Consider the following 27,366-nt stretch of genomic DNA (forward strand, 5'->3'; position numbering starts at 1 on the left):
AAGAAAATAACATTAGTGCAAGGTTTAATAATAAACAGTTTCAGTTTTTGGATAATAGAAATAAATAAGTAATTTTATATTAAAGAGAGAGTAAACTTTCATTTTTTTAACTAAATTTTTTTCCAGAATAGAAAGTTATGAAACTTTGCAACTTCACTGAACTCTCTGGAGATTTTGGCAGGCCCACGTTCTTCTGGTAATAAGCCAATAGGTTGGACCTACACTTGTCAGTCCTCTATAGTATATCTCCAGGATACATAGTAAAGGCTTACAATGAGAATAATGTTTGATAAAGAGTAACTTTCATTTTTTATATAATTTTGTCCAGCATGGAAAGTTATGAAACTATGCAAATTACTTTATTAGGGGATTTATCTTAATTCCTATAAAAGAAAATTACATGTAAGTGGCTTCGAAACCCCTGCTTTTCCCCAGTCTATTTGTCTGCCTTCAGCTGCATTGCTATCAGAATGTACTCATTTGGAGTACAGATGATGGCAGTGAAAGGGTCAACATCCTCTGAGTGTTGTGCTCCTGAAGGAGATTGTTCTGGTAAGCACAACTCTCAAAGGAGGAGACAGGTGCTAACCCTTTCACTGCCATCATTTGTACTCCAAATGATTAGGTGCTGATATTAATGAAAACAGCCATATGCACTGGTGAAAAGCAGGGGTTTGGAAGCCACTTACATGCATTTTTTTACAGGAATGAAGACAAATCCCCTAATAAAGTGATTTGAAAAATTTCATAACTTTATATGCTGGTCAAAATTATTTAAAAAAAAATCAAGTTTACTCTTTATTGGTGCTTCTTTAATTTCAAGCAGTATTCATATTGTAAGTATTTACAGCATATCCTGTGGATATACTATAGATGCATGACAGGTGAAGGTCCCACTTCTTCGCTCATTTACCAGGAGAATGTGCGCCAGCCAAAATATCCATAGTGATCAATGGAGTTGCAGCTGCATGCATCGCCATTGAAGTTGACAAGCTGCTAAACAAAATTTTCCAAAATGCTAACAAAAAAATGGCAGAAAGATTCTGACTACCGGTTGTTAATTAAACTCTTTTTTACTGTAAAATGGGAATGTTCCTGCCCAACAATGCATGATAATTGTGACATTTGAATACGTAATGCTTTTACTTACCCTGTATTTGTTGTCCCCAATTTGCTCCACTTGGAAACGTTTGGCACACTTGCATTTTGCCACTTGTCTTGTAACCTGGAAAAATATAAATTAGAATATATTTCTTGTGCACATAAAATGTTTTGACTATTTTGGACATTATGGATGAAGTACCTCATCTTCAATTTTGTCCGCATCGGTTACAGGCTTGTATGCATCCTTGTTTGGGTGAAGGGCAGCCACAAACTCATAGTAGTCAATGTACCCATCACCATCCCGGTCAAAGATGTCAGCCACAGCGCTCATCTCCAGGCGACTGGTGGGGAATTCTAGAGAAAAACAAGTTGTACATCATACACAAAATACTTATACTTACAATGTGGATATAAATAAGTGTCCATGAATATAATTTCCCGTATGATAATTAAAAAAAACAAATGGCTAAAATATCTCACCATAAGACAATATATAGCACATACAGCATATAAATTCTTAAAAAAACGAATATCAAAAGCAAATGCAGTCATTTCTCTACAGAACAGGATGAAACAACGGTAAATTGGGAAAAATTGCATTATCTTCAGAGGTCACTAATTTAATGAGAAGGAAAAATTAAAATATTACATTAGAGAAGACGATGACATCAAAGTTCTGTGCGCCATAGAACTGTAATATGGTTATCAAGTCTATTCCAATGTCTCTATATAGGATTTCAGAAATTACTGAGTTTGTAGTATGGAAAACCAATGAGATTATCAACCCAATCACAAACTATTTCCATTATCAGATGTAAGATGAAAATAGTGTGTACTACAGGCAAAGTCTGGAAAAAAATAATTTTTTTAATAAAAATGTGTCTCTGAGACTCTACTGTCACTTGTATGTGAAATAAACTGCAATCACAAAGATAATTTATTATACAGATGTGTACTTACGTACCGTTATACAAATTTAGTTAAAGGCTTTGTCCCCTTTAAAAAAAACTTTCTATTTTTTTCATACTTACCCCTCTTCAGTGGCAGGTCTCAGCTAATGCTCCAGTCTCTGCTGTTTGTCTGCAGTGCTCACATCACGTTCACACATAAACACAGAGCTCAGCAGCTTTGACTGTCCCGACAACACGAGCTGATTGGCTGCAGCGCTGTTGACGTGATGTAAGCAATGCAGACAAGTAAAAGAGGCTGGGTCAACGTCGAAGAGCCAGCGCTAGTCCCAGGGAAGATAAGTAATAATCAGTCTGTTTTTTATAACCAAAAGTTTTCTCAATGGGAACAACCCGTTTAAGAGCTCCAATTTTCACTTTAAACAAATCCAATACAATGCCGAGATAGCAAAACCTTAACCACACCAAAATTCACATTATAACCAAAAGGGGGAGCCACATACAATATACACATCTTGTGACAGAGTACTGCAAAAAATTGATCTGTTTCAAAGCTGGACATCTCCCGGCGCTCATATCCAGATATGTCAAGCCAAGAGGAAAGGTAAGGAAGGACACATCTGTATGTGCTTGTGTAAAGAGTGCTACATGACACAGTGTATGCGGCCATGCTTATGCTCATGCTTCATTTACGTCTAGTTATGAGTTTTCAACTATTTTCAATTTTGTTAGTGAGCCATTCCACCCAGGAAAGCACCAACCTAGCAGCACCTACAGCTATATTATATAAAGCCATCTTTGTGGCACTTACTTGAGGAAAGAATCCCTTCTATAAATTCTTGTCGTGTTATTTTTCCATCCTGGTCTTTATCAATTCTACGGAAGAAGTCCATCACTCGAGATTTTTTATGGTTCATCCATCGCATATATTTCTTTCTCCAAATGTCAAAATCGAAGTTGGCAAATTCTCGTAGCTGAAATGAGAAGGCCTCTCTTTAGTATACACATTGAGTGACAGACGGAGTGCATGAGAATATGTTTTGGCGTTCTAAGGGTGCATTTACACTGGCCAACAGCAGCTGTTTAAATGACCACCAAACGGCTACATGCCAGCTGATGGTGGCCTTTTAACAGCTTGTTTAGGCTGATAGCACTTCCATGCGCACAGAATGATCTTTTTGCATATAACACCCCGGTTTTCACCAGTACATGTGCTGTTTACATGATTTTTAAGCAAACATTTTGCTCGTTTGTTGAGCGATTGTCAGCATGAGTTGACCGGCTGATAATTGTGAGATGAGCATTTCAGTCCATCATCGTCAGTGTAAATGTATGTCTTAAGATTGTGACCAGGATAATGTGATGTTACCCACACATGTCTGGGCCCTTGTTTTGAAAAGCCTTAAAGGGAATCTGTCAGCAAATTTTTGCTATTTAATCTGAGAGAAGCATAAAATAGGGAACGAAAGCCTGATTCCAGGGATCTGTCACTTATTAGGCTGTAGGTGGTAGTTTAAATGCAATCAGTGTTTTATCAGCATTATCATTACAGGACTAGGTTAAGCCCCCGTCTCACATAGCTAGATCGCTAGCGAGATCGCTGCTGAGTCAAGGTTTTGCTGACGCAATAGCGACCTCACCAGCGATGTTGCTATGTGTGACACTTTGCAGCGATCAGGCCCCTGCTGTGAGGTTGCTGATCGCTGCAGAATGTCCTGGACCATTTTTTGGTCTTTGCCCTCCCGCTGGTCAGCACACATCGCTGTGTGTGACCAGCGGGAGCAGCGATCAGGCTGGTAACCATGATAAACATCAGGTTACTAGGGGCACACGCGCACTTAGTAACCCACTGTTTATCATGGTTACGAGCCTGCTAAAGTGAGCGGTAACCTCCCGCTCACCGTAGCAGAGTGGTAACCATGATAAACAGCGGGTTACTAGGTGCGCGTGTGCCCCTAGTAACCCGATGTTTACCATGGTTACCAGCCTGCTCCTGCTTCAGCAGGTTGGTAACCAGGAGCAGGACATCGTGGAAAGATTCTGTCCACGATGTCGCTGCTCCCCTGATCGTTGGTGAGCCTGCCTGTTTGACAGCTCACCAGCGACCACATAGCGACGCAGCAACGATCCCTGACAGGTCGTATCGTTGTCGGGATCGCTGCAGCGTCGCTAAGTGTGACGGGGCCTTTAGTCCAGCTAATCTGTAAAACCCTGCCCCCACCACTGATTGACAGCTTGCTGACAATGTACTGTGTACATAATCCTACAATTATCACCAAAACGTATATAATAAAGTACCAATAAATCCTTATACAAATAGTATAACAACTTTATTAATAGACAAATTATAAACACAACTACAAACAACAAAAACCCTTAAAAATAAAAGCAAAATGGGCAATGTGGTAAGAAAAATTAACAACAGGAAATGCACAATAAGTCAAACAATGTAAGTTTATGAGGGCATAGAATTATAGTTCTCAGAAATACCAGGAACATATAGTCTATATAGAAACTATATTCAATATTGGTATGACCTGTCCCTGAATATATGTAGCACCAACACTTAGATAAATAATCATATCATTGATGTATATTAACTGAGACAGTCAAAATAACCCCTTATATTGGTGTCTATACAATAAAGTAGTATATGAACTAGCCACTATACCTATCATGAATAAAGGACAACACTGCCCAGCACCCTGACGCGTGTTTCGCGTGAAGCTTCATCAGGCTGTGGGTTGTAGTTATAATACAATTAGTGTTTTATCAGCATTATCATTACAGGACTAGGTTCCACATGCACAGCAGTCCAACTAATCTGTATAGCACTGCCCCCAAAACTGATTGGCAGCTTCCTGTGTATACAGTACATTGTCAGCAAGCTGCCAATCAGCGTTGTGTGTGGGGTTATACAGAGCTCATCACTCTGACCACTGCTATATCTACAGCAGAGAAAACAAGGGTTCTAGCAAACCTGCACCGAGCAACCCAGTAAGAGATAAATTGTTGTAATAAGGATCTCTGACCCTATATTATGCAGCTCTCATATTACATGGCAAAATCCTGCTCACAGATTCCTTTTAATGTTCACAGTTAACTTACAGTAAGTAAATATATTAAAAAGGTCAACTGTTTTTATCGTAGAGGTCATGCCATAAAACAAATATCGGTAAATACAGTGCAATCTTTTGGGTTGAATTTTTCCATTTAAAATAACACTGCCTGCAATTATACAAGATTTTGCTGTCTTTCAAACTTTTTTCAATGGATTTTACAGCAATGTTATCTAATACTACTGTTAAATGTTTGTAGACTTTAAAGCACCACTCCAGCATACCTACACCTAGTATTATACTTACCAGCCGCCATCTTCATCTGTTACTCGCACCACTCCGGTCGGTCTTCTACAGGTTGTGGTCTGCCAAATCGCTCCAGTATTTGCTGGGCGAGCAAGAGGTCACTACTCAGTGTAATCCTATGAGAACCATAACGAGGCTCTCATAGACTTACACAGAACTTGTGACCGTTTCCTCTGACTTCCGGTCAGTCAGAAGTTGGGGTCAAAAGATGGCGTCGCAGGACCAGAGTGATGCCGGGAACAACTGAAGACAGCGGCTTGTGAATATAATACTAGGGTGAGGGAACTCCAGTGGTGAAATAAATAAAAAAGCTGGAGTGGTGCGTTAATCTAAGTACATATAAGATCTCAGGAGTCCACTGTTTTACTGAACGAAATTTAGGATTAATTATAATACATTGGTATATGTGGTACCTCCTCCAGTCTATCCAAGGCATCATTCAAGTTTCTTCTCCTCTCTAACGCCAAAAGCCAAACTTGTTGCCATTTGCCGACCAGTAAATTAACTCTTGGGTTTTTAGTTTCAATTGATGTTTGTGAACCAGATGGATACAAACTAGGAGTTGGTGAGCGTTTTCCTGTTAAAATACAAAAAAATAATCAAACAAAATTACATAATTCCTCAAAAATATAGCACAGAACCTGTGCAGCAGTGCATAAACACAATATGTAAAGGATAACCATCATTTTAATTTTTACTTCATAAATCAATAGTACACATTTAAACAAGTACAGTAACTTTGTATTATATCTTATCAGAGAAATCTGCGTCTTTCTCCTCCAGGACTGATCAGTCACTCAGTACTGAGATAAGAGAAGACTTTTTTAAATTCTACAGTGGAAGGAGATACAGGCAGACACAGACACTCAGCTGCTAGTTCCATATGGTTTCATAGAAGTGTATGAGCACCAACTGCCATCTCCTATCTCAGTAAAGGGAAAGTCTGTATTCAATAAAGACAGATTTTACCTGTGATTTGAGAATTTTGAGAATGAAAGATCAGTCCAGGGGGAGAAAGAAGTGTATTTCACTGATGAGATCTAATACAAAGTTTCTTATTTTTACCTGCACTATTGATTTTTGAGAAAACATAACTGAATATAAAAACAGTTACCCAAATTTTCAATTAGACAGACAGAGAGATAGAATTTATGAACCCAAATACTTATGCGGAACATTAACTTTCAAAAAAATGTCATCATTGGACTCAGATAGGCGTTTCCAGGACTGATGTAATTCAGGATACTGATTACAATCTCTTTCCTACAGTTATAAGCAGTGGGGCTTTAACTACATAGCTAACTATAGCCATGATTTTTGTGGGTCTTTAATACTTACGGTCTGTTCTTCCTTTCCCTAAGACAGGGATTTGAGATTGACCTGACGTAGACTCGGCAGCTTTCCTCTTATAAGTCTTTGTAACTTTATCTACATCTGGCTGCTTCCTAGTCATTTCTTCCATAAAAGTCTGGAAATGACAAGAGTTAAATAAAATGTGGCACAAAATGAACAATGGAGCACATAACTTAATTAGGAGAAGTTATTGTACCTGATGTTCTGCGATCAGAGCTTTAACCTCATCTATCTCCTCCGGGATGTCCTCCTTGTCTTTTTCATTGAGTGTAGTTTCTGCCCATTGTAACCACTGGAGCAAAGACTCCAGAAGCTCCTTTTTGGCTATTAAGTCTTCCAAAGCAACAGTCAGCCTCTGTTGATGCTGTTTTGCCCATGTTAAGACCTAAAAATAAAAGTACAAAATACCTGTGAATTTTCCAAATTTTCCAGTTGTTATCTACTTTTATATTCAGCCAAATCCATCACAAATTAACACCAAAAAGAGTTCAGAAGAGTAAAGTGTTTCATTTAGAAACAGTATTTTATACATATCCTCACGCATTAGATCCCTCCAACTTATAAAACAAGTCACCATGACCATGTACAGATGACATGCACACGATACCTCCTCAAATCTGGCTCTGATGATGGTTATCCAGTGCTTTATAGTGGTAATAGAATCCGGGTGACAAATCGAAAGAATAGCTTCTCCCATACTCGCTCCTTTATTCAGTTCAGATCTTTTCTCCTCCACTTTTCTCATAAATTCCTTAAACAAGGCAAAAGAAAATACAGCATGATGACGGCACGGACAATGCTGGATTCTACATTCTGTATGGACAGCAGATTTTCCACAATCTGCAGAGCCCATCAAATGCTGCCGGGATTCCAGGAATAATCAGTGTGCAACCACAGCATGGCGCCAAGAAAGCTTTTCTAGTCAGTAACATTTAGAAAAATAGTGTATCGTCCTTACAATAATTAGTGAATAATTAGTGAATGTATTCTTTGCTTTTTTGTTTTAATGAGACTCTACAGGCAACACCATGAACTAAGCATTTCCAATGTAGGGCCCAAACAATATTCAACGTACACAAGATGTCAAAATACACAAGATATTACATGATGCTAAATGCATTCTAGTACTTTTCATGGATTAGTAACATGTGAATATATATATATATATATATATATATATATATATATATATATATATATATATATTCATATATATTATACAGTATATACACTGTGTTCAGAATTATTAGGCAAATGAGTATTTTGATCACTTTGATACTTTTTATACATGTTGTCCTACTCCAAGCAGCATAGACTTGAGAGCCAACTACCAATTAAGTAAATCTGGTGATGTGCATCTCTGTAATGAGGAGAGGTGTTGACTAATGACATTAACACCCTATATAAGGTGTGCTTAATTATTAGGCAACTTCCTTTCCTTTGGCAAAATGGGTCAGAAGAGAGATTTGACGGGCTCTGAAAAGTCCAAAATTGTGAGATGTCTTGCAGAGGGATGCAGCAGTCTTGAAATTTCCAAACTTTTGAAGCGTGATCACCGAACAATCAAGCGTTTCATGGCAAATAGCCAACAGGGTCGCAAGAAGCGAGTTGGCCAAAAAAGGCGCAAAATAACTGCCCATGAATTGAGGAAAATCAAGCGTGAAGCTGCCAAGATGCCATTCGCCACCAGTTTTGCCATATTTCAGAGCTGCAACGTTACTGGAGTATCAAAAAGCACAAGATGTGCGATACTCAGGGACATGGCCAAGGTAAGGAAGGCTGAAAAACGACCACCTTTGAATAAGAAACATAAGATAAAACATCAAGAATGGGCCAAGAAATATCTTAAGACTGATTTTTCAAAGGTTTTATGGACTGATGAAATGAGAGTGATTCTTGATGGGCCAGATGGATGGGCCAGAGGCTGGATCAATAAAGGGCAGAGAGCTCCACTCCGACTCAGACGCCAGCAAGGTGGAGGTGGGGTACTGGTATGGGCTGGTATCATCAAAGATGAACTTGTGGGACCTTTTCGTGTTAAGGATGGAGAGAAGCTCAACTCCCAGACCTACTGCCAGTTTCTGGAAGACAACTTCTTCAAGCAGTGGTACAGGAAGAAGTCGGTATCATTCAAGAAAAACATGATTTTCATGCAGGACAATGCTCCATCACATGCATCCAACTACTCCACAGCATGGCTGGCCAGTAAAGGTCTAAAAGAAGAAAAAATAATGACATGGCCGCCTTGTTCACCTGATCTGAACCCCATAGAGAACCTGTGGTCCATCATAAAATGTGAGATCTACAGGTAGGGAAAACAGTACACCTCTCGGAACAGTGTCTGGGAGGCTGTGGTGGCTGCTGCACGCAATGTTGATCGAAAATAGATCAAGCAACTGACAGAATCTATGGATGGAAGGCTGTTGAGTGTCATCATAAAGAAAGGTGGCTATATTGATCACTAATTTTTTTGGATTTTGTTTTTGCATGTCAGAAATGTTTATTTCTAAATTTTGTGCACTGATATTGGTTTACCTGGTGAAAATAAACAAGTGAGATGGGATTATATTTGGTTTTTATTAAGTTGCCTAATAATTCTGCACAGTAATAGTTACCTGCACAAACAGGTATCCTCCTAAAATAGCCAAATCTAAAAAAAAACCACTCCAACTTCCAAAAATATTAAGCTTGGATATTTATGAGTCTTTTGGGTTCATTGAGAACATAGTTGTTGATCAATAATAAAAATAATCTTCTAAAATACAACTTGTCTAATAATTCTGCACACTGTGTATATGTATATAAAGGGTTTGTTCCACCATGTCTTTTCAGGAACGCACCGCCCCCCAGCTTCCTGGGAAAAGGTCGGTGCTTATACTTGATGGACAGTTTGGACCAATGGCATTATTGCACTGCTGGCCTCAACTGTCCGCTCTCCGAAGCTGCTACATGGGGCATCTTTTCTTCGGCAGCAACGGAGAAGCACACTTGCACTGAAGCTGGTGGGATGAGGAGACCTTTCTAGAAATGATGTTATATAACATTTTGAATGACCCCATTTCTGAGTAACTGGCCTGATGGCTGGTGACCACTGACCTATTGGACAGAGCTTGTATATATTGCGCAGGTTCGGCCACCGCTGCTAGACTGCAGAGATGGCTGGTGCCCTTGGCAAAGAGCAACAATCAATAAAATAAAACCAAAAAAAATGACTCCATTCTTGAGCAAAGGGAGGAATTTGAATTACCTGTAAATTAAAATATTGCTTGTTTGATGGCAATAGGCCTTTAACCCCATAAAAAATAGATTTTGAGTGAGGCATGTAAAACAGCTCATGTTTAGGATCAGATCAAGATTATTGCTCAGTTGTAAACTGGTCCTAATCTTCTTTCAAGGCGCATCGTGCAATAACCGATGCCATCCATATGGTGTACTACATAATGCCCAGATAATAAAAGATACCATTGTTGTGGGTGTCGAAAGAACACTGTCAATCAGCTGAGTACAGCTACTGAACCATTAAGTAGTATAGCTGTATCCTGCTGCCTTTCCATAGAATTGTGCATTGATCAGCGCTGAAAGCTCCGGGTGCCCAGGGCATCAGTACCAGTAGCGCCTCCTTCAGTTCGGACAGGTGATACTCCATGTGCAGTTGCGCAGGTTGGGCATCCCTGAGGCCAGCCCTGAGTGTATTAATATCATCATATGATGGCTTGGGGTTTTGTGAGAAAATAAAGACCTGTCTACACTCGTTTTTCCACAGGAAATTAATCTTAGCACAGACTGAACAATGCAGATTATCTTATCAATGACAAAATACTCTCCATGACAACCACATAAATACTACAAATCACGTGGAAATGGAACAAACAAAAATTCCAGCAGGGAACTGTGCCAACCTGTCCAAAAAATGTTAGCACTCCGCAGAGAAGAACAGCAGTGAGGAAACTTTATCGGGTAATGAGGAGATGGAGCCTAAAAAATATTGGAGTAACACGTCTATTTTCCTTCCACCCTCTACTGCTGTTCCAAAATAAATAGCATGCATGTTGTCATTTTACATGCCTTTCCCTAATAAAGACGTCCTGGAAGGTTGGGATCGTTTCATTGCTCACGTGTTTATGTTCTCATACACAGAACCATAGTGAGACAGTAACCTTTCCTGCAAGTAAGCTTTACACTGACTGAGCTCAACGGCTGCTTTCTTCTCACCTTGTGCTGGTCTATTAGGGTCTTCAGAGACTCTTCATCATCAGGGAGAAGACCATGAAATCTCAACGCTTGCTCTGCTTCTGCCAGCCATTCCAGCAGGGTATGTACTGCCGCATGAAACTCCTCTGCCTGCAATAAGACGTCATTTGATAATATCTTAATACAGGTCATTGTTGATCAAACTAAATGGGTACTCAGGCCACGGTCACACGAGCGTAGATTTTCTCATGTTAATGACACTCCAATCAAACTCTGATCCGAGTTTGATCAGAGTGTCAGCTTATTGTGATCCGATTTTCTCGGATGAGAGAACCACAGCACAGATGAGAAGATGGAGAACAAGATTTCTCCATCTTCTCCATTGTTTGAGTTCTCAGAAATCAAACTGAACTGGGATGTCATCTGAGTGCAGTCGGATGTTTTCCACACACCCATAGACTTGAATAGGCATGTGAAATCTCATTTGAGCTGCAAATTGAAACATGCTGTGATTTTTTTTCTCATGCTGATTTGGGATGAGAAAAAAAACGCATATCAGCACTGCCCCATTCAATAATATTGTCCGAGTGCTATCCGATAAAACATTGGATAACTCTCGTCTGATGTATACGCTTGTGTGAGTGAGCCCTAATAAGCAATCCCTCACCGTCTGTATCAGGCCTAACTTCTTCCCAAACTACAGCATTAATAGACAGATCACATATTTTATTTTAATTGCATAAGCCACCTAGTAAATATGCCAGGTGTAGCCACGCTACAGTTTGCACTAATATAACAAGTCACTAGGCAGTACAGCCAAGACTTACTGGTATCACCTCTACTCCTACTCAGAAATGACCTCATAAATGTAGTGCAGTAAAAGAATGTTGTATGACTAATGCCTAATTCCTCTTAAAACCCACCTGGCGCAATGCATCTTCTAGTCGGGTCTGTTTGGACACAGATAAAGTGCACACAGTTTCCCAGCGGGTGCCTAATTCCTGCATCTGGGCCTTCACCCAAGAAGAATCATCACGACTTCCTTCCACTAACTCTCTAGCCGAACGTCTCAGTGCCTGGATACTGCTACTTCGCTTGCCCAACTCTTTCTGAAAAACCTAGAGAGAAAAGTACAGTCGTAACTACTTTATTAACAGACAAGTGCCCCAGACAACATGCCAAACACTGAATTTCTATTATCTAGAAAATAAAGGAAAAGTAAATTCAGTATTACTTTGTGGTTGTCAATGAGGTTCATCACAATGTCAATGTCCCCGTGCACAGGTTGGTCTTCAGCCAGCTGTGGCTCCACTCTGTATAGCCAGTCAATAAGGGCCTGCAAAGCATCCGTAAACCTACCAGAGAACAGTAGTGCCTCTTCTAGCTTGTTTTGCCTGCCCAGAAAAAAATATGAAAATGTGAACAAAAAGTCCACCACTATACTGAAGAACAAAATATTAGGGGTAAAGCAATTAGTTCTGCATTTACTATTATTGCCCATGACATGGAAAGTTATCCTTAGACAAGTTACACTTATCATAGAACATCTAAGTAATTTCCTATGAGGGAAAGGACTTGTGACAGTAAAATATCAGACACCATGGGAGAAACCAAATTGACCCCATTATAGGCATTACAGTCCGCCAAGTACTAATTGTTTCCATCATGGGTCAGATCAGGTGCGGTCATTATTATCCAGAACAGAAAAATGGAGTATGAACACAGAAGTGAACGTAGCCCAAGATCCACCTCCGCTGCACCTCATGTGATGTCAATTTCGATCAACCTGAGATACTTCTACAGATGTTGGAACAGGAACAATTCTTCTTTACCGCAGCGTGCTTCATCATTTTTAGGAGGTGACTGTAATATGAAATCTCCGGCACGTACCTTTCCACTGATTTTCCACAAACTGTATCCCATTTGTCTCTTATCTCACTGAGCATGTCATCAAGTTTTTGGATATCATCACTCAGCGTAGCTTTTTCCTTCAGCGAGCGTCCACTTCTTGTGGTGGTATCATAGACTGAGTGCTTGGCACCCAGGGTTTTCTGGAATTCCTGTGAATTGCAATAAACAGCTATTCCCACAATTCCATAACGGTACAGGAGACAGAAGAACAACACAAGATATTTGACAATGGCTTTGTGGCAGCAAATGTGAGATAGATCCTTCTGGCAGCAAAAGGACTGGAACAATAAAAATGTAAATCAAAATGGAGAATACAGTACAAAACTGCAATACATCATCTTAACAATGTTCCGATGGAAACTATTGCTCATAAGGTCTACCTTCCAAACAAATGTGCTAGTCTTTTATAGAGATGTAGCACAGATTACATTATTAGCTTGCTTTCTGCAGTGCCAGAGAAATCTTATACTTCTTCTAGTGGTGTGATATAATATACATATTACTTAATGCATTGGCTGGTCATCAGAGGTAGCACAGTCTTGTCAAAATGGAAAATGCTATTTCTTCCATAAAGCCAAAACAAATCTGCACTTTCTAGAATCATCCATCAGCCAACATTGTGGCCGCAGGCTTTGAAGAAAAAAATTGGATCTGCAATTTATAATCTAGTACTCATGGTTTAGTGATTCTAACAAATTTTCCCATGTTGTCTGAACTGCCGCTTTTAGTAATAATTGTAAATGGAGCATTTGATTAGGCTTACTTTTGGATAAAGTTTGAATAAGAAAATCATCATCCTGACAGATTCCCATTAAAGGGGTTGTCCACTACTCAGACAACGCCTTCTCAACCCCAATGCTTTCTACCTAGAAAAATAATAAACTTATACTCACCTCCGATGCCAGCGCTGTTCCAGGGCCTAACAATGTCACGCGATCCCTGCAGCTAACTGGCGCTGGCTTCACTCTTCTTTGGACAAATCAGAGGGAGTCACAGCTGTGGCTGTCCTCTCATTTTCTCCAGATGTCAATTACGTCCATAGGAGAGGAGGGTGATGCCAGATCTGATTGGCCGCAGGGATTGCATGACATAACAGTGTCAAAAGAGCCCCGGGAGACAGTGCTGACACAGCTGGAATGGAGCCGGCACTGGAGGTGAGTATTGGTGCTATTATTTTACTGGGGGGGAAACATAAGGATTAAGAAGGAGTTGTCCGAGACGTGGACAACCTCTTTAAGCATACATTGGATATTGTTTTGTCTTGAAACAGTTTACTACTGAACTGTAATCATTTAATAGTCTTTATAAAGTTTGATACAGTATATTTAATTCCCTTTAACCTATATGTAACCAAGACACCACATAATGATTTATGGTATGTGATGTTTTATCAGTTAGAACCCATACTATACAGTAGGGATGGGGAACCTCCGCTCCCCTATGTCATTTTCTCCGGCCCCCAAGCAGATTCCCGGGGACCACAGTGCATCGGCTGCTTGCCCTCTTTTGCTGTCCGCCAGCCCTTTAATTTATCCCTACCCTCTGAAGATGAAGCCAGCAAATAATGGACAGCTTGCTTTAACGTCATTCCTTTTGATATACACCATAGGACTACGCGCTGGACCTGATGTTATTTTCAACCTTTTCAAATATACAACATGCTCAACACAATTGAAATTTTTGTAAGAAATCACTGACCTTATGCTGTGTCAGCTGTGTCTTAAGCTTGTCTGGATCATTTGCAATCTCAAGTTCTGAATCTAAAGATGTTTCAGATTCTTCAAGCCACTCCATAAGTTTAGTAAAAGCTTCATGGAACTGAGAATATGAAGATGTTACCCAATAAAAGCCTTATAAAATACCAAAGATATGATACATATTCACTAGTATATCTAAGCTATGTACCTGTTTTGACCGTTTGCGGGCATCATCTAAAGCCCGGCCTCTTTCCAGTGAACGTTGTACCACACTTTCCCACCGATTTTGTACACTGATCAGTAAATTCTTAATTAATACCACATCTTGTTTTTGGCTGAAATATTTGATATGGGTGCCTGTTTTATCCAGCTCCATGATCTGATCTCGATGTGAGTTTACTTCAGTAACAAACACCTATAATAAAACACATAGAGACATTTTTCTTTAATACATTCTACTAAATATATTACATATATATTTTGGTACACTTTTGTGTTTGGGGCAAATTACACTTGAGCCTCCTCTTCAAGTCAAATTGATTATTTTAGTAGTCAGAAAGAGAAAATATAGAAAATCTTTGGTCATTTTTACATGAATACTGAACTCTTTGTCTTCCAGAATTCTGGGAATTGGTCAGCCCTAGAATTCAGATACTTTTGATAAAGTTGTAGTGACACTTTAATGCAAAGTTATAAGATGTACCATGAGACAATAATCGGAATATTTACTCAACGATTCTCAACGAAAACTAAATAATAAAATAATTGTCTACATACCTTATGTTCATCAATTTGAAATAATACTGTGTCCAAAATAAGACTTGGTGGGGAAGCCATCATGAGGGTCTGTTCAGCCTGAGTTAACCAGTTTATGAAGTCTTGGAGAGAATTGTGAAAACCTGTGGCCAAACTGAGCGCTTCTTCTAATTTTACCTAAAGATAAAACACACAATGAGAAGCAACTATAGCTCTATTCCCATTAAAAGTCTTTTTAGTAAAAAGGATGCACTGCTATCATTCCCTCAGTATTTAATGGTAAGTCATACCAAAGACTGGAAGCCATTCTGTCCATTACTCTAACACTTTCTGAATTAAAATAAAATCATTTTAGATTTGGAAATATCTTAGCAAGAAAATGTTATATCCATATTCCTAGTGAAATGCAGAAATGAAGGCGTAACCGTCTCTCTGTTAGCTGTGTCTCACTGTGTATTTTTAGACAAGGTAACACATAATTTTCAAGTCAAGAAGACAAATGCATAGACCATTAATTGGCTGCTACTCATTCACGAAAACAAATGGATTTTCCTATTGGAAACACGAGTACCTACAGTTATATGTGAAACACGATCTCGACTATTATTATTAATACTATATTATCCATCATGCAAACAGAGTCTTTTCTGATTAAGCTAACTTAAATGGTTGTTCATATTGTTTTTATTTGTAACAGTTTTACATTTTTTGATAGATATATACTATTGGCCATATTTTGCCATGTGATGCAGTACTCCATTATATAAGGAAGTCCTGGTGCGACCATGATTAAGGTATATTACCAAAACGCGTGGGTCTGCTATGTTTTTTCAGTAAGTGTAACTACAACGGATTTTAATTCATAAAATAAAAGTTTTACCCTTCGAGCTACGCAGCTGGATTCAGGATTTCTTCCTTCCTTTTTGAAGATTACTTTAGGAGTTGCTCTGACACTTCAGTGCGGAGGATATACATGTACCCAGTGAGCACTAATTCACAATAAGCTATCTCTCTCTGTTCCATTTATTATTACGGATGCTTCTAAAGTGGCACTGGGGCTTAAAAGGGCTTGTCCAGCCTTTTGGTGAAAGTCTACAGCCACTCTATGTTACAGCAGACTTCTGAATCCATGCTGCGCGCTCATTGCACACTGTTAGGATTCTCCAATGTTGCTGCCGAGATCTGCGATTTGCAAACATGCAGGCAAGTGCTGACTAGACATGCTCGGCCTTGCTCAATACAAATTGAGTGAGGCCACACATGTCTTGTTGAAATGTGGCCGTAAGTTTGAAAACTGCATACTTGCAGTCACGTGACTACCTAGTTTTGGCAGTGACTTCGGAGAATCCTTACAGCGTGGAGTGTGCACACTTCTAGGATTCAGAAGTCTGCACTCACACCCAGTGACTGCAGATTTTGACAGGACAACCCCTTTAACATCAGGGCAAGTTAATGCATCAGGAACCATTTACACCAATGCTCAGCATTGCTTAAGGTTAAAATCAACTGTGTGCAACATCTACAGTAACAATCTGACCCCACATCAACACTTACTTTCCTCTCACTGAGCTTTGTCTCAACCGACTCCCATTTCTCCTTTAAATTATTAATATCTTGACCCATATTTGCCTCAGGTTCATCAAGGCATCTTTGCATCATTTGCTGGCTCTTATGCATTATACTGTTATAAACATGTTCTTTGTCTTCAAAGGCAGCGCACAGTTCCTAAAAGAAACACATAACACCCATCAGAATCCATATAACAGAAAAAGGTACAGCCAAAGTTTAAAAATGTCTGATTTGGACAAGCCTTTGTATATGACTATATACAATGTTTCAATATGTTAGGAGTGGGTAGAACAAAGCATGAAATGGGGGCCCCCTAAAATAAATAAACATCCACCCCATCCATCGTGTACTGACAGTCCTCCGGTTTGGAGAACTTAACTACGCGCAATTCCCATATCTGGCAGATAAGACCCTGCTAAATTAGCTACACGTGCCTGAAAAAAACTATGACTAGAGGCTGTCTAAATATAAATTGTCTCTTTAATTACCTTTCAATACTTTAGAAACAAAGGGTTAATTACACAAGTAACATATAAGCACCCTTACAACTCTCCGTTCTCTTTCGCAGCATAATGGCTCATTTTGGCGAGTGCTTTACTGTAATTCATGAGCTAAACAAAATAAATCATCGCTTGACACCATATAGCATCGATTATAGCCCATTTCTCTCGATGTATCATTGTGTCAGGTTTATACACGACTGTATTTAAATAGCAGAGATGTATAAACATATCAGGGGCACGTTAGGAAGCTTTGGTAGATCGCAGATTCTTACCACATGAGTTTCAAGCTGCTCTTTCGCTGTCTCTGGTAATCCTCCGACAGGCTTGGAAGCCAACAAGTGACGTTCAGTGTCTGACAGCCATTGATGCATCTCTTCAATTTCATTGTGGAAACCTTGAGCCTAAATTTCGCAGCACAGATCAGTGTTAAACAAATGTCAGCAGTATAATGCTGTGCTTACTCAACTGTTCCCTGACGTGGATTTCCGCAATACTATAATATATGGCTCTTTTTGTGTTTGGGGACACTGTTTGGCAAACACAACCAAAGAGACATCCACTGATCTATAAATATAACATACTCCAGAAAATAGTCATCCAGAGTTGAGAATTTAAGATGAGGCTATTCATTATAATATACAAGTTTTTTTATTTCTTTATAAGGACATAATAGGGGAACAATCTATCATGAGTAGCAGGACCAGGGGAACAGTGTGATGGAGAGCACATTTCCCCTAGGTTCCTAAGTCTTATACAGCGTAAATAAAGCAGTCGGGCAGTTTGGTAGCAGAGGACTGTGTATTTCCCTGCACCATTGAGCCACTCCAGGCGATGTGACCCTGGCTAATCTCCTGCAATGCTCAGCTATGGTATAAAAGGGAGGATATTCCCCACAAGCTTTCTCTCTGCTCCTGGGAAAGCTGCTGGAGGTAAAGCAATTGTTTGGTTAGGAGCTGTGCACTTGGCCCAGCCATGGTGAGTCTGGATTTTGATAATTTAGTTAGCGGCCAGTCGGCCTAGGATTTGCATTTTATTGCTGTATGGACCCAATAAAACTGGTTGTGGCCAGTTGTACCAAACCTGCCTCGTGTGAACTGTGCCTGAGAATGGCTGTAGCATCCATCTAGCCAAGGAGACGGCGATCCCATGAGCTAATTCCCTCTAATAATGTCACTTATGTTTAACGGGTACACAGAAAACACTGACACATAGTCATAAATTCATTAAGAAATAGAGAAAGACCAATGGACCAGAATATTAACGTAATGTTGAACATACAACCAGTCTTCAATAAACAGGATTTGTAATGTTTGGCCAAAATATAGTGTGGTATGATGATATGAAGGTCATAGCACATATATACAAAGAAAACTATTGAATATCTGAAGACTGTTTTCTACAGGAATGGAGAAGAAAACTTCACTCACCTGGAATAATGCGCTGTCCAGCAGTTTCCTCCTCTGTTCGGTTTTATCCAGGACATTTTGCCAGCGTTGGCCCAGAGCTTCTAACCTGCTTTGTAGACTGCTGGCTTCCTCTCCAGCACTGGATGCTACCAGGTCATTCCCGGCCTTCTGTACTGTTTCTACACTGGACTTGTGAGCCAATACATCATTTTGGAGCACCTTTATGAATTCAAAATGACTTTTTTTTAATGTTTTTATACTGTAGATATCAGCCCACAGAACATGGGATCAAATCTATATAAAGTGACAGTGATGTCATCATACACATCGATATGAGATCACACCAAACGTCATATGGTATAGTTCTACTCACATGGTGCTTGGCAAGTTCAATCTCAATGGTCTTTGGGTCTCCACCAATGGCTTTCTGGTCATTTAGCAATCCCTCTGTATGAGTCATCCATGTCAGCAGCTCATCCAAGGCATTTTGGAATGGTCCTAAAGCTAACAGGGCACCTTCCAGTTTATGCTGTAAAAATAAAGCAAAATATATTTATACTCACACCAACAAGAAAGGATGTGCCAGAGGACATCTGGAGATGTTCCCTGATATGAGCCCATTAACACCTGCCTCACAGGATTTTGACATCCTCTGAATCAACAAATTAGAACTATAGGTTGAACACAATGGACTTGTGTCTTTTCTCAACCTTAACAACTAAAGCAGAAACTATAACTATTATACAGAAAGCAGTCACCTGTTATCTGATCACTAGTGGTCCCACTGCTGGGACTCCCTTGAATCATTAAAACAAAGTTCCTATACCACTAATTTTGATGGGGCATGCATGCTGTCTCTCTACTCAAAGATTATGGGTCTGACGGAAGACAGGCAAGTACATTGCTCGGCTACCTTCCTCCGCCCCATAGGCTTCGATTGGAGCAGCAATCGGCAAGTTTGTCTAAAGCTCAATTCAAATAGTGACCTAGGACCCTTATTCTCGTCATCAGTAGAGGTCACAGTGATGAAAAGTCCAGCAATCATATATTTATCATCTATCCTGTGGATGGTAATAAGGTTTGATGCTGGGAGCTCCGCTTTAATTTTGTGTCAAAGATTCATAAAGTACCTGCGCTACTCTTTAACACTTTTAGGACAAAGAGATAGCAATGTCTATTGAACTGATAAAAGGAGGATTATTTCTGTTTCATCTGTGGAGAAGTAGCATTAGTATTTATTGCACTGATGTGTGGTGCGCCATTGGTCTGATCCAGAAAGGGTATTATTACAAGATTCCTATGTTCTTTATCAGTGCTTCTAAAGCATTGATGAAGGTTTCACGAGTGACCTGCACGCTTCATTCCTATCTTGTCTGGAATAAACCCATACACCGGATTTTAAACAAGCAGGTATATATCCATATCACACTAAACCTCATGCTACCTTCCTAAAAGCCCAATAGGCTAAGCCAACATACATATCACTTATTGCACCATGCAGAATTCTTGTCTCAATCACTCAGCAAACACCAATTCTATGTTACCTGTCTGTTGATAATCTTATCCTCTAGAGATTGCCATAAATATTTGAGTTCTTTGAAGGAGTCCTCCACAGCTAGCTTATCATTCTCATCTGTGGCCTTCTTCTCCAACAACTCTTTCTGGTGATTCAGTCTTTCCAGCTCTATCTGCTGCTGATATGCCTCAGTCTTGAAATGCTGCAGCAACAAAAATGTGGCTCATAAGATGAGATGCAGGGATAAAGGCATACAAATCACTGACATCTCTAGAAAGAACCCATCATGACCAAAATACTGATGGGGTCATCACAAGACACAAGTTTTTTAGTACCTTCAGCTCAGCTATCTGTTGCTTTACAGTTTCTAGATCCGTTCCTATAGGTGGCATTGTTTCGATTCTTCCCATGGCAATATCAACCCAGTCAAAGAGTGCCTAAGAAACATGAAGGAAAATTCAGAACTTCATGATATACATTTATAATATACATATATGACTGTCCAGGTGACTACTTCACGTTAACCTTTTATGTCTGTTAACAGTAATTACACCAGAGAACAGACCAGGTCCTTGTTCTTAAAATGTCGTTTCACTAGTTTCAACAACATACATGTACACGGTTATGGCTCTATTCACAAATACATTACTCTAGATCTGATTCTGACTTACAAATCATCACTCACTGCCTCCCCTGCTTGTTCAGAGTCTAAAAAGAACTTTCTCGGCTCTCCAATTTAAATCCTGAGAAACCACACAAGGAATTGTACAGTATTCTGACAGAATATACAACATACAGCACTCATGTCAACTGTAAAGCCCCCCATACACATTAGACCAACATCGGTCAAACCTGCCGATAACGAAGGGTTTGGTAGTCTAATATGTATGGGAGCCCTTGGCAATTCAATGTCAGGAAAGTTAAGGATCCAGCATGTCTGATTTTGGACTGCCGATCCTTATGTTCTCCCTGAGAAAAACCACCGTAGATGTCTTGCAGCAATTCTCATGAAGAACACAAGTGTTTGACTCGGAAGAGCAAGCGTTCCTGTGTATGAGAGAGACTGCTGAGATAGCTACTGGCCGCATGATCGGTCAAACCATTGTTCGGCTGACAGCCATCTAAGGTGTATAGGTGGCCCAAGAGATGTGTCTGCTAACTTCCCAGAAGCTGCCAGTAACAATTTACCTACATATTTTGGTTTAACCAGGCAATAAATCAAGGCTAATCAATAGCAAGATATTTCAGATATTATTCAACGTTTTATGGAACTTTTATTTTCTGTTCCCATTTCGCAAGATTTTGATGAAACACTTGAGCAATACATAATTCAGAACTAATATTAATACTTTTTAAACTGGAGTGTATTCGCTTCATCATGTAGCGTTCTTCCTTCCCTTTCTACAAAATCCTAAAATATCATCTTAATTGTAAAGGAAATAATAATAATAGATACTGTGCATGCTCTACATTCTAAAATGTATGTACTATACAGCACCTGCAGTCCATCCTGATATTGTACAGCCGCCAGCATAGCGTCATCCAGTTTGTCCACTCGATCTTTCCAAGTTTTATTCAACATTTCCCAAGCAGAGTTTAGCTGTAAATAAATACAATATAGCAGAATATATATAAACATATATGTAATGTATTTACTATACTTACACTACAAGCAGACATGTTACTGTGGCATACGAACCCCATAGACATGTTGCTGGGGACACAACCTGTTGCTACATGAACCTTTTTCCCTGCAGGGCAGGCTACAGTATACCCTTATCAATCCATATGATCTGTATCAATCATTCTCCAAATATGAATCAAGTGCTTACTTCATCTATATTTTTATTCACAACAGGTTTATCGGGTTCACCGCAGGCAGTTATCAGATCTGACCCTAGGGCTGTGACCACATCCAGCTCTTCTTGCAGCCCATCAATCTCTTCTTTAATTGCCTAAAAGATAAATAACGAATGTCATAATAGCATATAAAAAGATGCAATCATACCTTCACATGTGAAAAATCGTCTCTCTCACCCTAAAGCTGGCAATATACATGAGCACTGGGTTCGGCTGAGGGTTCACATAGTTTCAATAGATTAATATGAATTACGACTGCGCTCCTCTTATTGTGACTGTATCACCGCCCTTTTTCTGAGGTTTTCTCAGTCACCTTACCGCTATGAATTATGACTGCACTCTTATTGTGACTGTATTGCCACTCTTTTCTGTGGTTTTCTCAGTCACCTTACCACTATGAATTATGACTGCACTCCTCTTATTGTGACTGTATCACCGCTCTTTTCTGAGGTTTTCTCAGTCACCTTACTGCTATGAATTATGACTGCACTCTTATTGTGACTGTATCACCGCCCTTTTTCTGAGGTTTTCTCAGTCACCTTACCGCTATGAATTATGACTGCACTCTTATTGTGACTGTATTGCCGCTCTTTTCTGTGGTTTTCTCAGTCACCTTACCACTATGAATTATGACTGCACTCCTCTTATTGTGACTGTATCACTGCTCTTTTCTGAGGTTTTCTCAGTCACCTTACCGCTATGAATTAGGACTGCACTCCTCTTATTGTGACTGTATCACTGCTCTTTTCTGAGATTTTCTCAGTTACCTTACCGCTATGAATTATGACTGCACTCCTCTTATTGTGACTGTATCACCGATCTTTTCTGAGGTTTTCTCAGTCAACTTGCCGCTATGAATTAGGACTGCACTCCTCTTATTGTGACTGTATCACTGCTTTTTTCTGAGGTTTTCTCAGTCACCTTACCGCTATGAATTATGACTGCACTCCTCTTATTGTGACTGTATCACCGCCCTTTTTCTGAGGTTTTCTCAGTCACCTTACTGCTATGAATTATGACTGCACTCCTCTTATTGTGACTGTATCACCGCTCTTTTTCTGAGGTTTTCTCAGTCACCTTACTGCTATGAATTATGACTGCACTCTTATTGTGACTGTATCACCGCCCTTTTTCTGAGGTTTTCTCAGTCACCTTACCGCTATGAATTATGACTGCACTCTTATTGTGACTGTATTGCCGCTCTTTTCTCTGGTTTTCTCAGTCACCTTACCACTATGAATTATGACTGCACTCCTCTTATTGTGACTGTATCACCGCTCTTTTCTGAGGTTTTCTCAGTCACCTTTCCGCTATGAATTAGGACTGCACTCCTCTTATTGTGACTGTATCACTGCTCTTTTCTGAGATTTTCTCAGTTACCTTACCGCTATGAATTATGACTGCACTCCTCTTATTGTGACTGTATCACCGCTCTTTTCTGAGGTTTTCTCAGTCACCTTTCCGCTATGAATTAGGACTGCACTCCTCTTATTGTGACTGTATCACCGCTCTTTTTCTGAGGTTTTCTCAGTCACCTTACTGCTATGAATTATGACTGCACTCTTATTGTGACTGTATCACCGCCCTTTTTCTGAGGTTTTCTCAGTCACCTTACCGCTATGAATTATGACTGCACTCTTATTGTGACTGTATTGCCGCTCTTTTCTCTGGTTTTCTCAGTCACCTTACCACTATGAATTATGACTGCACTCCTCTTATTGTGACTGTATCACCGCTCTTTTCTGAGGTTTTCTCAGTCACCTTTCCGCTATGAATTAGGACTGCACTCCTCTTATTGTGACTGTATCACTGCTCTTTTCTGAGATTTTCTCAGTTACCTTACCGCTATGAATTATGACTGCACTCCTCTTATTGTGACTGTATCACCGCTCTTTTCTGAGGTTTTCTCAGTCACCTTTCCGCTATGAATTATGACTGCGCTCCTCTTATTGTGACTGTATCACCGCTCTTTTCTGAGGTTTTCTCAGTCACCTTTCCGCTATGAATTAGGACTGCACTCCTCTTATTGTGACTGTATCACTGCTCTTTTCTGAGATTTTCTCAGTTACCTTACCGCTATGAATTATGACTGCACTCCTCTTATTGTGACTGTATCACCGCTCTTTTCTGAGGTTTTCTCAGTCACCTTACCGCTATGAATTATGACTGCACTCTTATTGTGACTGTATTGCCACTCTTTTCTGTGGTTTTCTCAGTCACCTTACCACTATGAATTATGACTGCACTCCTCTTATTGTGACTGTATCACCGCTCTTTTCTGAGGTTTTCTCAGTCACCTTACTGCTATGAATTATGACTGCACTCTTATTGTGACTGTATCACCGCCCTTTTTCTGAGGTTTTCTCAGTCACCTTACCGCTATGAATTATGACTGCACTCTTATTGTGACTGTATTGCCGCTCTTTTCTGTGGTTTTCTCAGTCACCTTACCACTATGAATTATGACTGCACTCCTCTTATTGTGACTGTATCACTGCTCTTTTCTGAGGTTTTCTCAGTCACCTTACCGCTATGAATTAGGACTGCACTCCTCTTATTGTGACTGTATCACTGCTCTTTTCTGAGATTTTCTCAGTTACCTTACCGCTATGAATTATGACTGCACTCCTCTTATTGTGACTGTATCACCGATCTTTTCTGAGGTTTTCTCAGTCAACTTGCCGCTATGAATTAGGACTGCACTCCTCTTATTGTGACTGTATCACTGCTTTTTTCTGAGGTTTTCTCAGTCACCTTACCGCTATGAATTATGACTGCACTCCTCTTATTGTGACTGTATCACCGCCCTTTTTCTGAGGTTTTCTCAGTCACCTTACTGCTATGAATTATGACTGCACTCCTCTTATTGTGACTGTATCACCGCTCTTTTTCTGAGGTTTTCTCAGTCACCTTACTGCTATGAATTATGACTGCACTCTTATTGTGACTGTATCACCGCCCTTTTTCTGAGGTTTTCTCAGTCACCTTACCGCTATGAATTATGACTGCACTCTTATTGTGACTGTATTGCCGCTCTTTTCTCTGGTTTTCTCAGTCACCTTACCACTATGAATTATGACTGCACTCCTCTTATTGTGACTGTATCACCGCTCTTTTCTGAGGTTTTCTCAGTCACCTTTCCGCTATGAATTAGGACTGCACTCCTCTTATTGTGACTGTATCACTGCTCTTTTCTGAGATTTTCTCAGTTACCTTACCGCTATGAATTATGACTGCACTCCTCTTATTGTGACTGTATCACCGCTCTTTTCTGAGGTTTTCTCAGTCACCTTTCCGCTATGAATTAGGACTGCACTCCTCTTATTGTGACTGTATCACCGCTCTTTTTCTGAGGTTTTCTCAGTCACCTTACTGCTATGAATTATGACTGCACTCTTATTGTGACTGTATCACCGCCCTTTTTCTGAGGTTTTCTCAGTCACCTTACCGCTATGAATTATGACTGCACTCTTATTGTGACTGTATTGCCGCTCTTTTCTCTGGTTTTCTCAGTCACCTTACCACTATGAATTATGACTGCACTCCTCTTATTGTGACTGTATCACCGCTCTTTTCTGAGGTTTTCTCAGTCACCTTTCCGCTATGAATTAGGACTGCACTCCTCTTATTGTGACTGTATCACTGCTCTTTTCTGAGATTTTCTCAGTTACCTTACCGCTATGAATTATGACTGCACTCCTCTTATTGTGACTGTATCACCGCTCTTTTCTGAGGTTTTCTCAGTCACCTTTCCGCTATGAATTATGACTGCGCTCCTCTTATTGTGACTGTATCACCGCTCTTTTCTGAGGTTTTCTCAGTCACCTTTCCGCTATGAATTAGGACTGCACTCCTCTTATTGTGACTGTATCACTGCTCTTTTCTGAGATTTTCTCAGTTACCTTACCGCTATGAATTATGACTGCACTCCTCTTATTGTGACTGTATCACCGCTCTTTTCTGAGGTTTTCTCAGTCACCTTGCCGCTATGAATTAGGACTGCACTCCTCTTATTGTGACTATATCACCGCACTTTTCTGAGGTTTTCTCAGTCACCTTACCGCTATGAATTATGACTGCACTCCTCTTATTGTGACTGTATCACCGCTTTTTTCTGAAGTTTTCTCAGTCACCTTACCGCTATGAATTATGACTGCACTCCTCTTATTGTGACTGTATCACCGCTCTTTTCTGAGGTTTTCTCAGTCACATCACCTCCTCTTATTGTGACCGTGTATAGTCATGCTTCTCTAAGGTTTCCTCGATCATTTTAATTCTATGAATTACAACTGCACTCCTTTTATTCTGACTGTATTGACTTTCTTTTCATAGGTTTACTCCAACACCTTACCACTATGAATTATGAATGAACTCCTTCTATTGTGACTGTGTATCACAGTTCTCTTAGTTTTTTCAGCCACCTCCCCTCTATGAATTCGCCTGGACTCCTCTTATTGTGACTTTGCACCACAGTTCTTCTATCAGGTCTTCTCAGACACCTTACTACTACCACACTCCTCCTAAGCCTGTGAACAACCATTCGTTTATAAGGTTTTCTCAGTCTCCTCACCTTTATGAAATATGACTGCACTCCTCTTATGGTGGCAGTGTATCACAGATCTTCTCTGAGGTTTTCTCATTACCCTCCATGACTTACGACCACACTACTTTGACTGTGTGTATAGCCATTAGTTTATAAGGTCTTTAGTATCCTCACCTCCAAGAGTTACGACTACACTCTTTTTTTTTGTTATTGTATCGCCATTCTTTTCTAAGGTTTTCTCAGTCACCTCAATGCTAAGAATTACAACTACTCTCTTTTTATTGTGACTGTATATCACCATTCTTCTCTGAGGCCTTCTCAGTCAACTCACCTTCTAAGAATTACAACTGCACTTTTTTTATTGTGACTGTATATAGCCATTTGTTTATGAGATTTTCTCAGTTTCCTCGCCTCCTGTGACTTATGACTGCACTCCTCTTATTGTGACTACATATCACAGTTCCTCTCTGATATTTTCTCAAACTCCATATGACTAAGAATTATGACAGCACTCCTAAGTCAGTGTCTAGCCATTCGTTTATAAGGTTTTCTTAGTCTTCTCACATCTATGACTTACCACTGCACTCCTCTGATTGTGACTGTGTGTAACTATTAGTTTTTAAGCTTTTCTCAGTCACCTCACTGCTATGAATTACACCTGCGCTCCTCTTATTGTGACTCTGT

The 27,366-nt window shown here is 39.8% G+C and overlaps 1 protein-coding gene across 26 annotated transcripts in view; it reads right to left on the minus strand.

The window, feature by feature from the left end:
- The window catches only part of DST (dystonin), a 744,334-nt gene that overhangs the window by 17,843 nt on the left and 699,125 nt on the right, over positions 1-27,366 (minus strand). For all 26 annotated transcript variants that reach the window (XM_073675444.1, XM_073675441.1, XM_073675455.1 and 23 more), the window contains 22 exons: positions 22,112-22,234; positions 21,778-21,879; positions 20,615-20,716; positions 20,308-20,481; positions 19,137-19,292; positions 18,785-18,982; positions 17,630-17,758; positions 16,840-17,010; positions 15,307-15,462; positions 14,738-14,944; positions 14,531-14,650; positions 12,812-12,981; positions 12,156-12,315; positions 11,845-12,039; positions 10,943-11,071; positions 7,338-7,481; positions 6,927-7,115; positions 6,716-6,845; positions 5,791-5,954; positions 2,824-2,986; positions 1,304-1,458; positions 1,151-1,225 (listed from right to left, as the gene is read on the minus strand). In XM_073675444.1, coding sequence (XP_073531545.1) covers positions 1,151-1,225; positions 1,304-1,458; positions 2,824-2,986; positions 5,791-5,954; positions 6,716-6,845; positions 6,927-7,115; positions 7,338-7,481; positions 10,943-11,071; positions 11,845-12,039; positions 12,156-12,315; positions 12,812-12,981; positions 14,531-14,650; positions 14,738-14,944; positions 15,307-15,462; positions 16,840-17,010; positions 17,630-17,758; positions 18,785-18,982; positions 19,137-19,292; positions 20,308-20,481; positions 20,615-20,716; positions 21,778-21,879; positions 22,112-22,234 — 3,312 coding nt within the window. The remainder of the gene's footprint in view (positions 1-1,150; positions 1,226-1,303; positions 1,459-2,823; positions 2,987-5,790; positions 5,955-6,715; positions 6,846-6,926; positions 7,116-7,337; positions 7,482-10,942; positions 11,072-11,844; positions 12,040-12,155; positions 12,316-12,811; positions 12,982-14,530; positions 14,651-14,737; positions 14,945-15,306; positions 15,463-16,839; positions 17,011-17,629; positions 17,759-18,784; positions 18,983-19,136; positions 19,293-20,307; positions 20,482-20,614; positions 20,717-21,777; positions 21,880-22,111; positions 22,235-27,366) is intronic.

Source organism: Phyllobates terribilis, unplaced genomic scaffold, assembly GCF_046119375.1.
Source record: "Phyllobates terribilis strain yellow unplaced genomic scaffold, ASM4611937v1 Scaffold_3__8_contigs__length_932513732, whole genome shotgun sequence".
In the NCBI taxonomy this organism is placed as follows: domain Eukaryota; kingdom Metazoa; phylum Chordata; class Amphibia; order Anura; family Dendrobatidae; genus Phyllobates; species Phyllobates terribilis.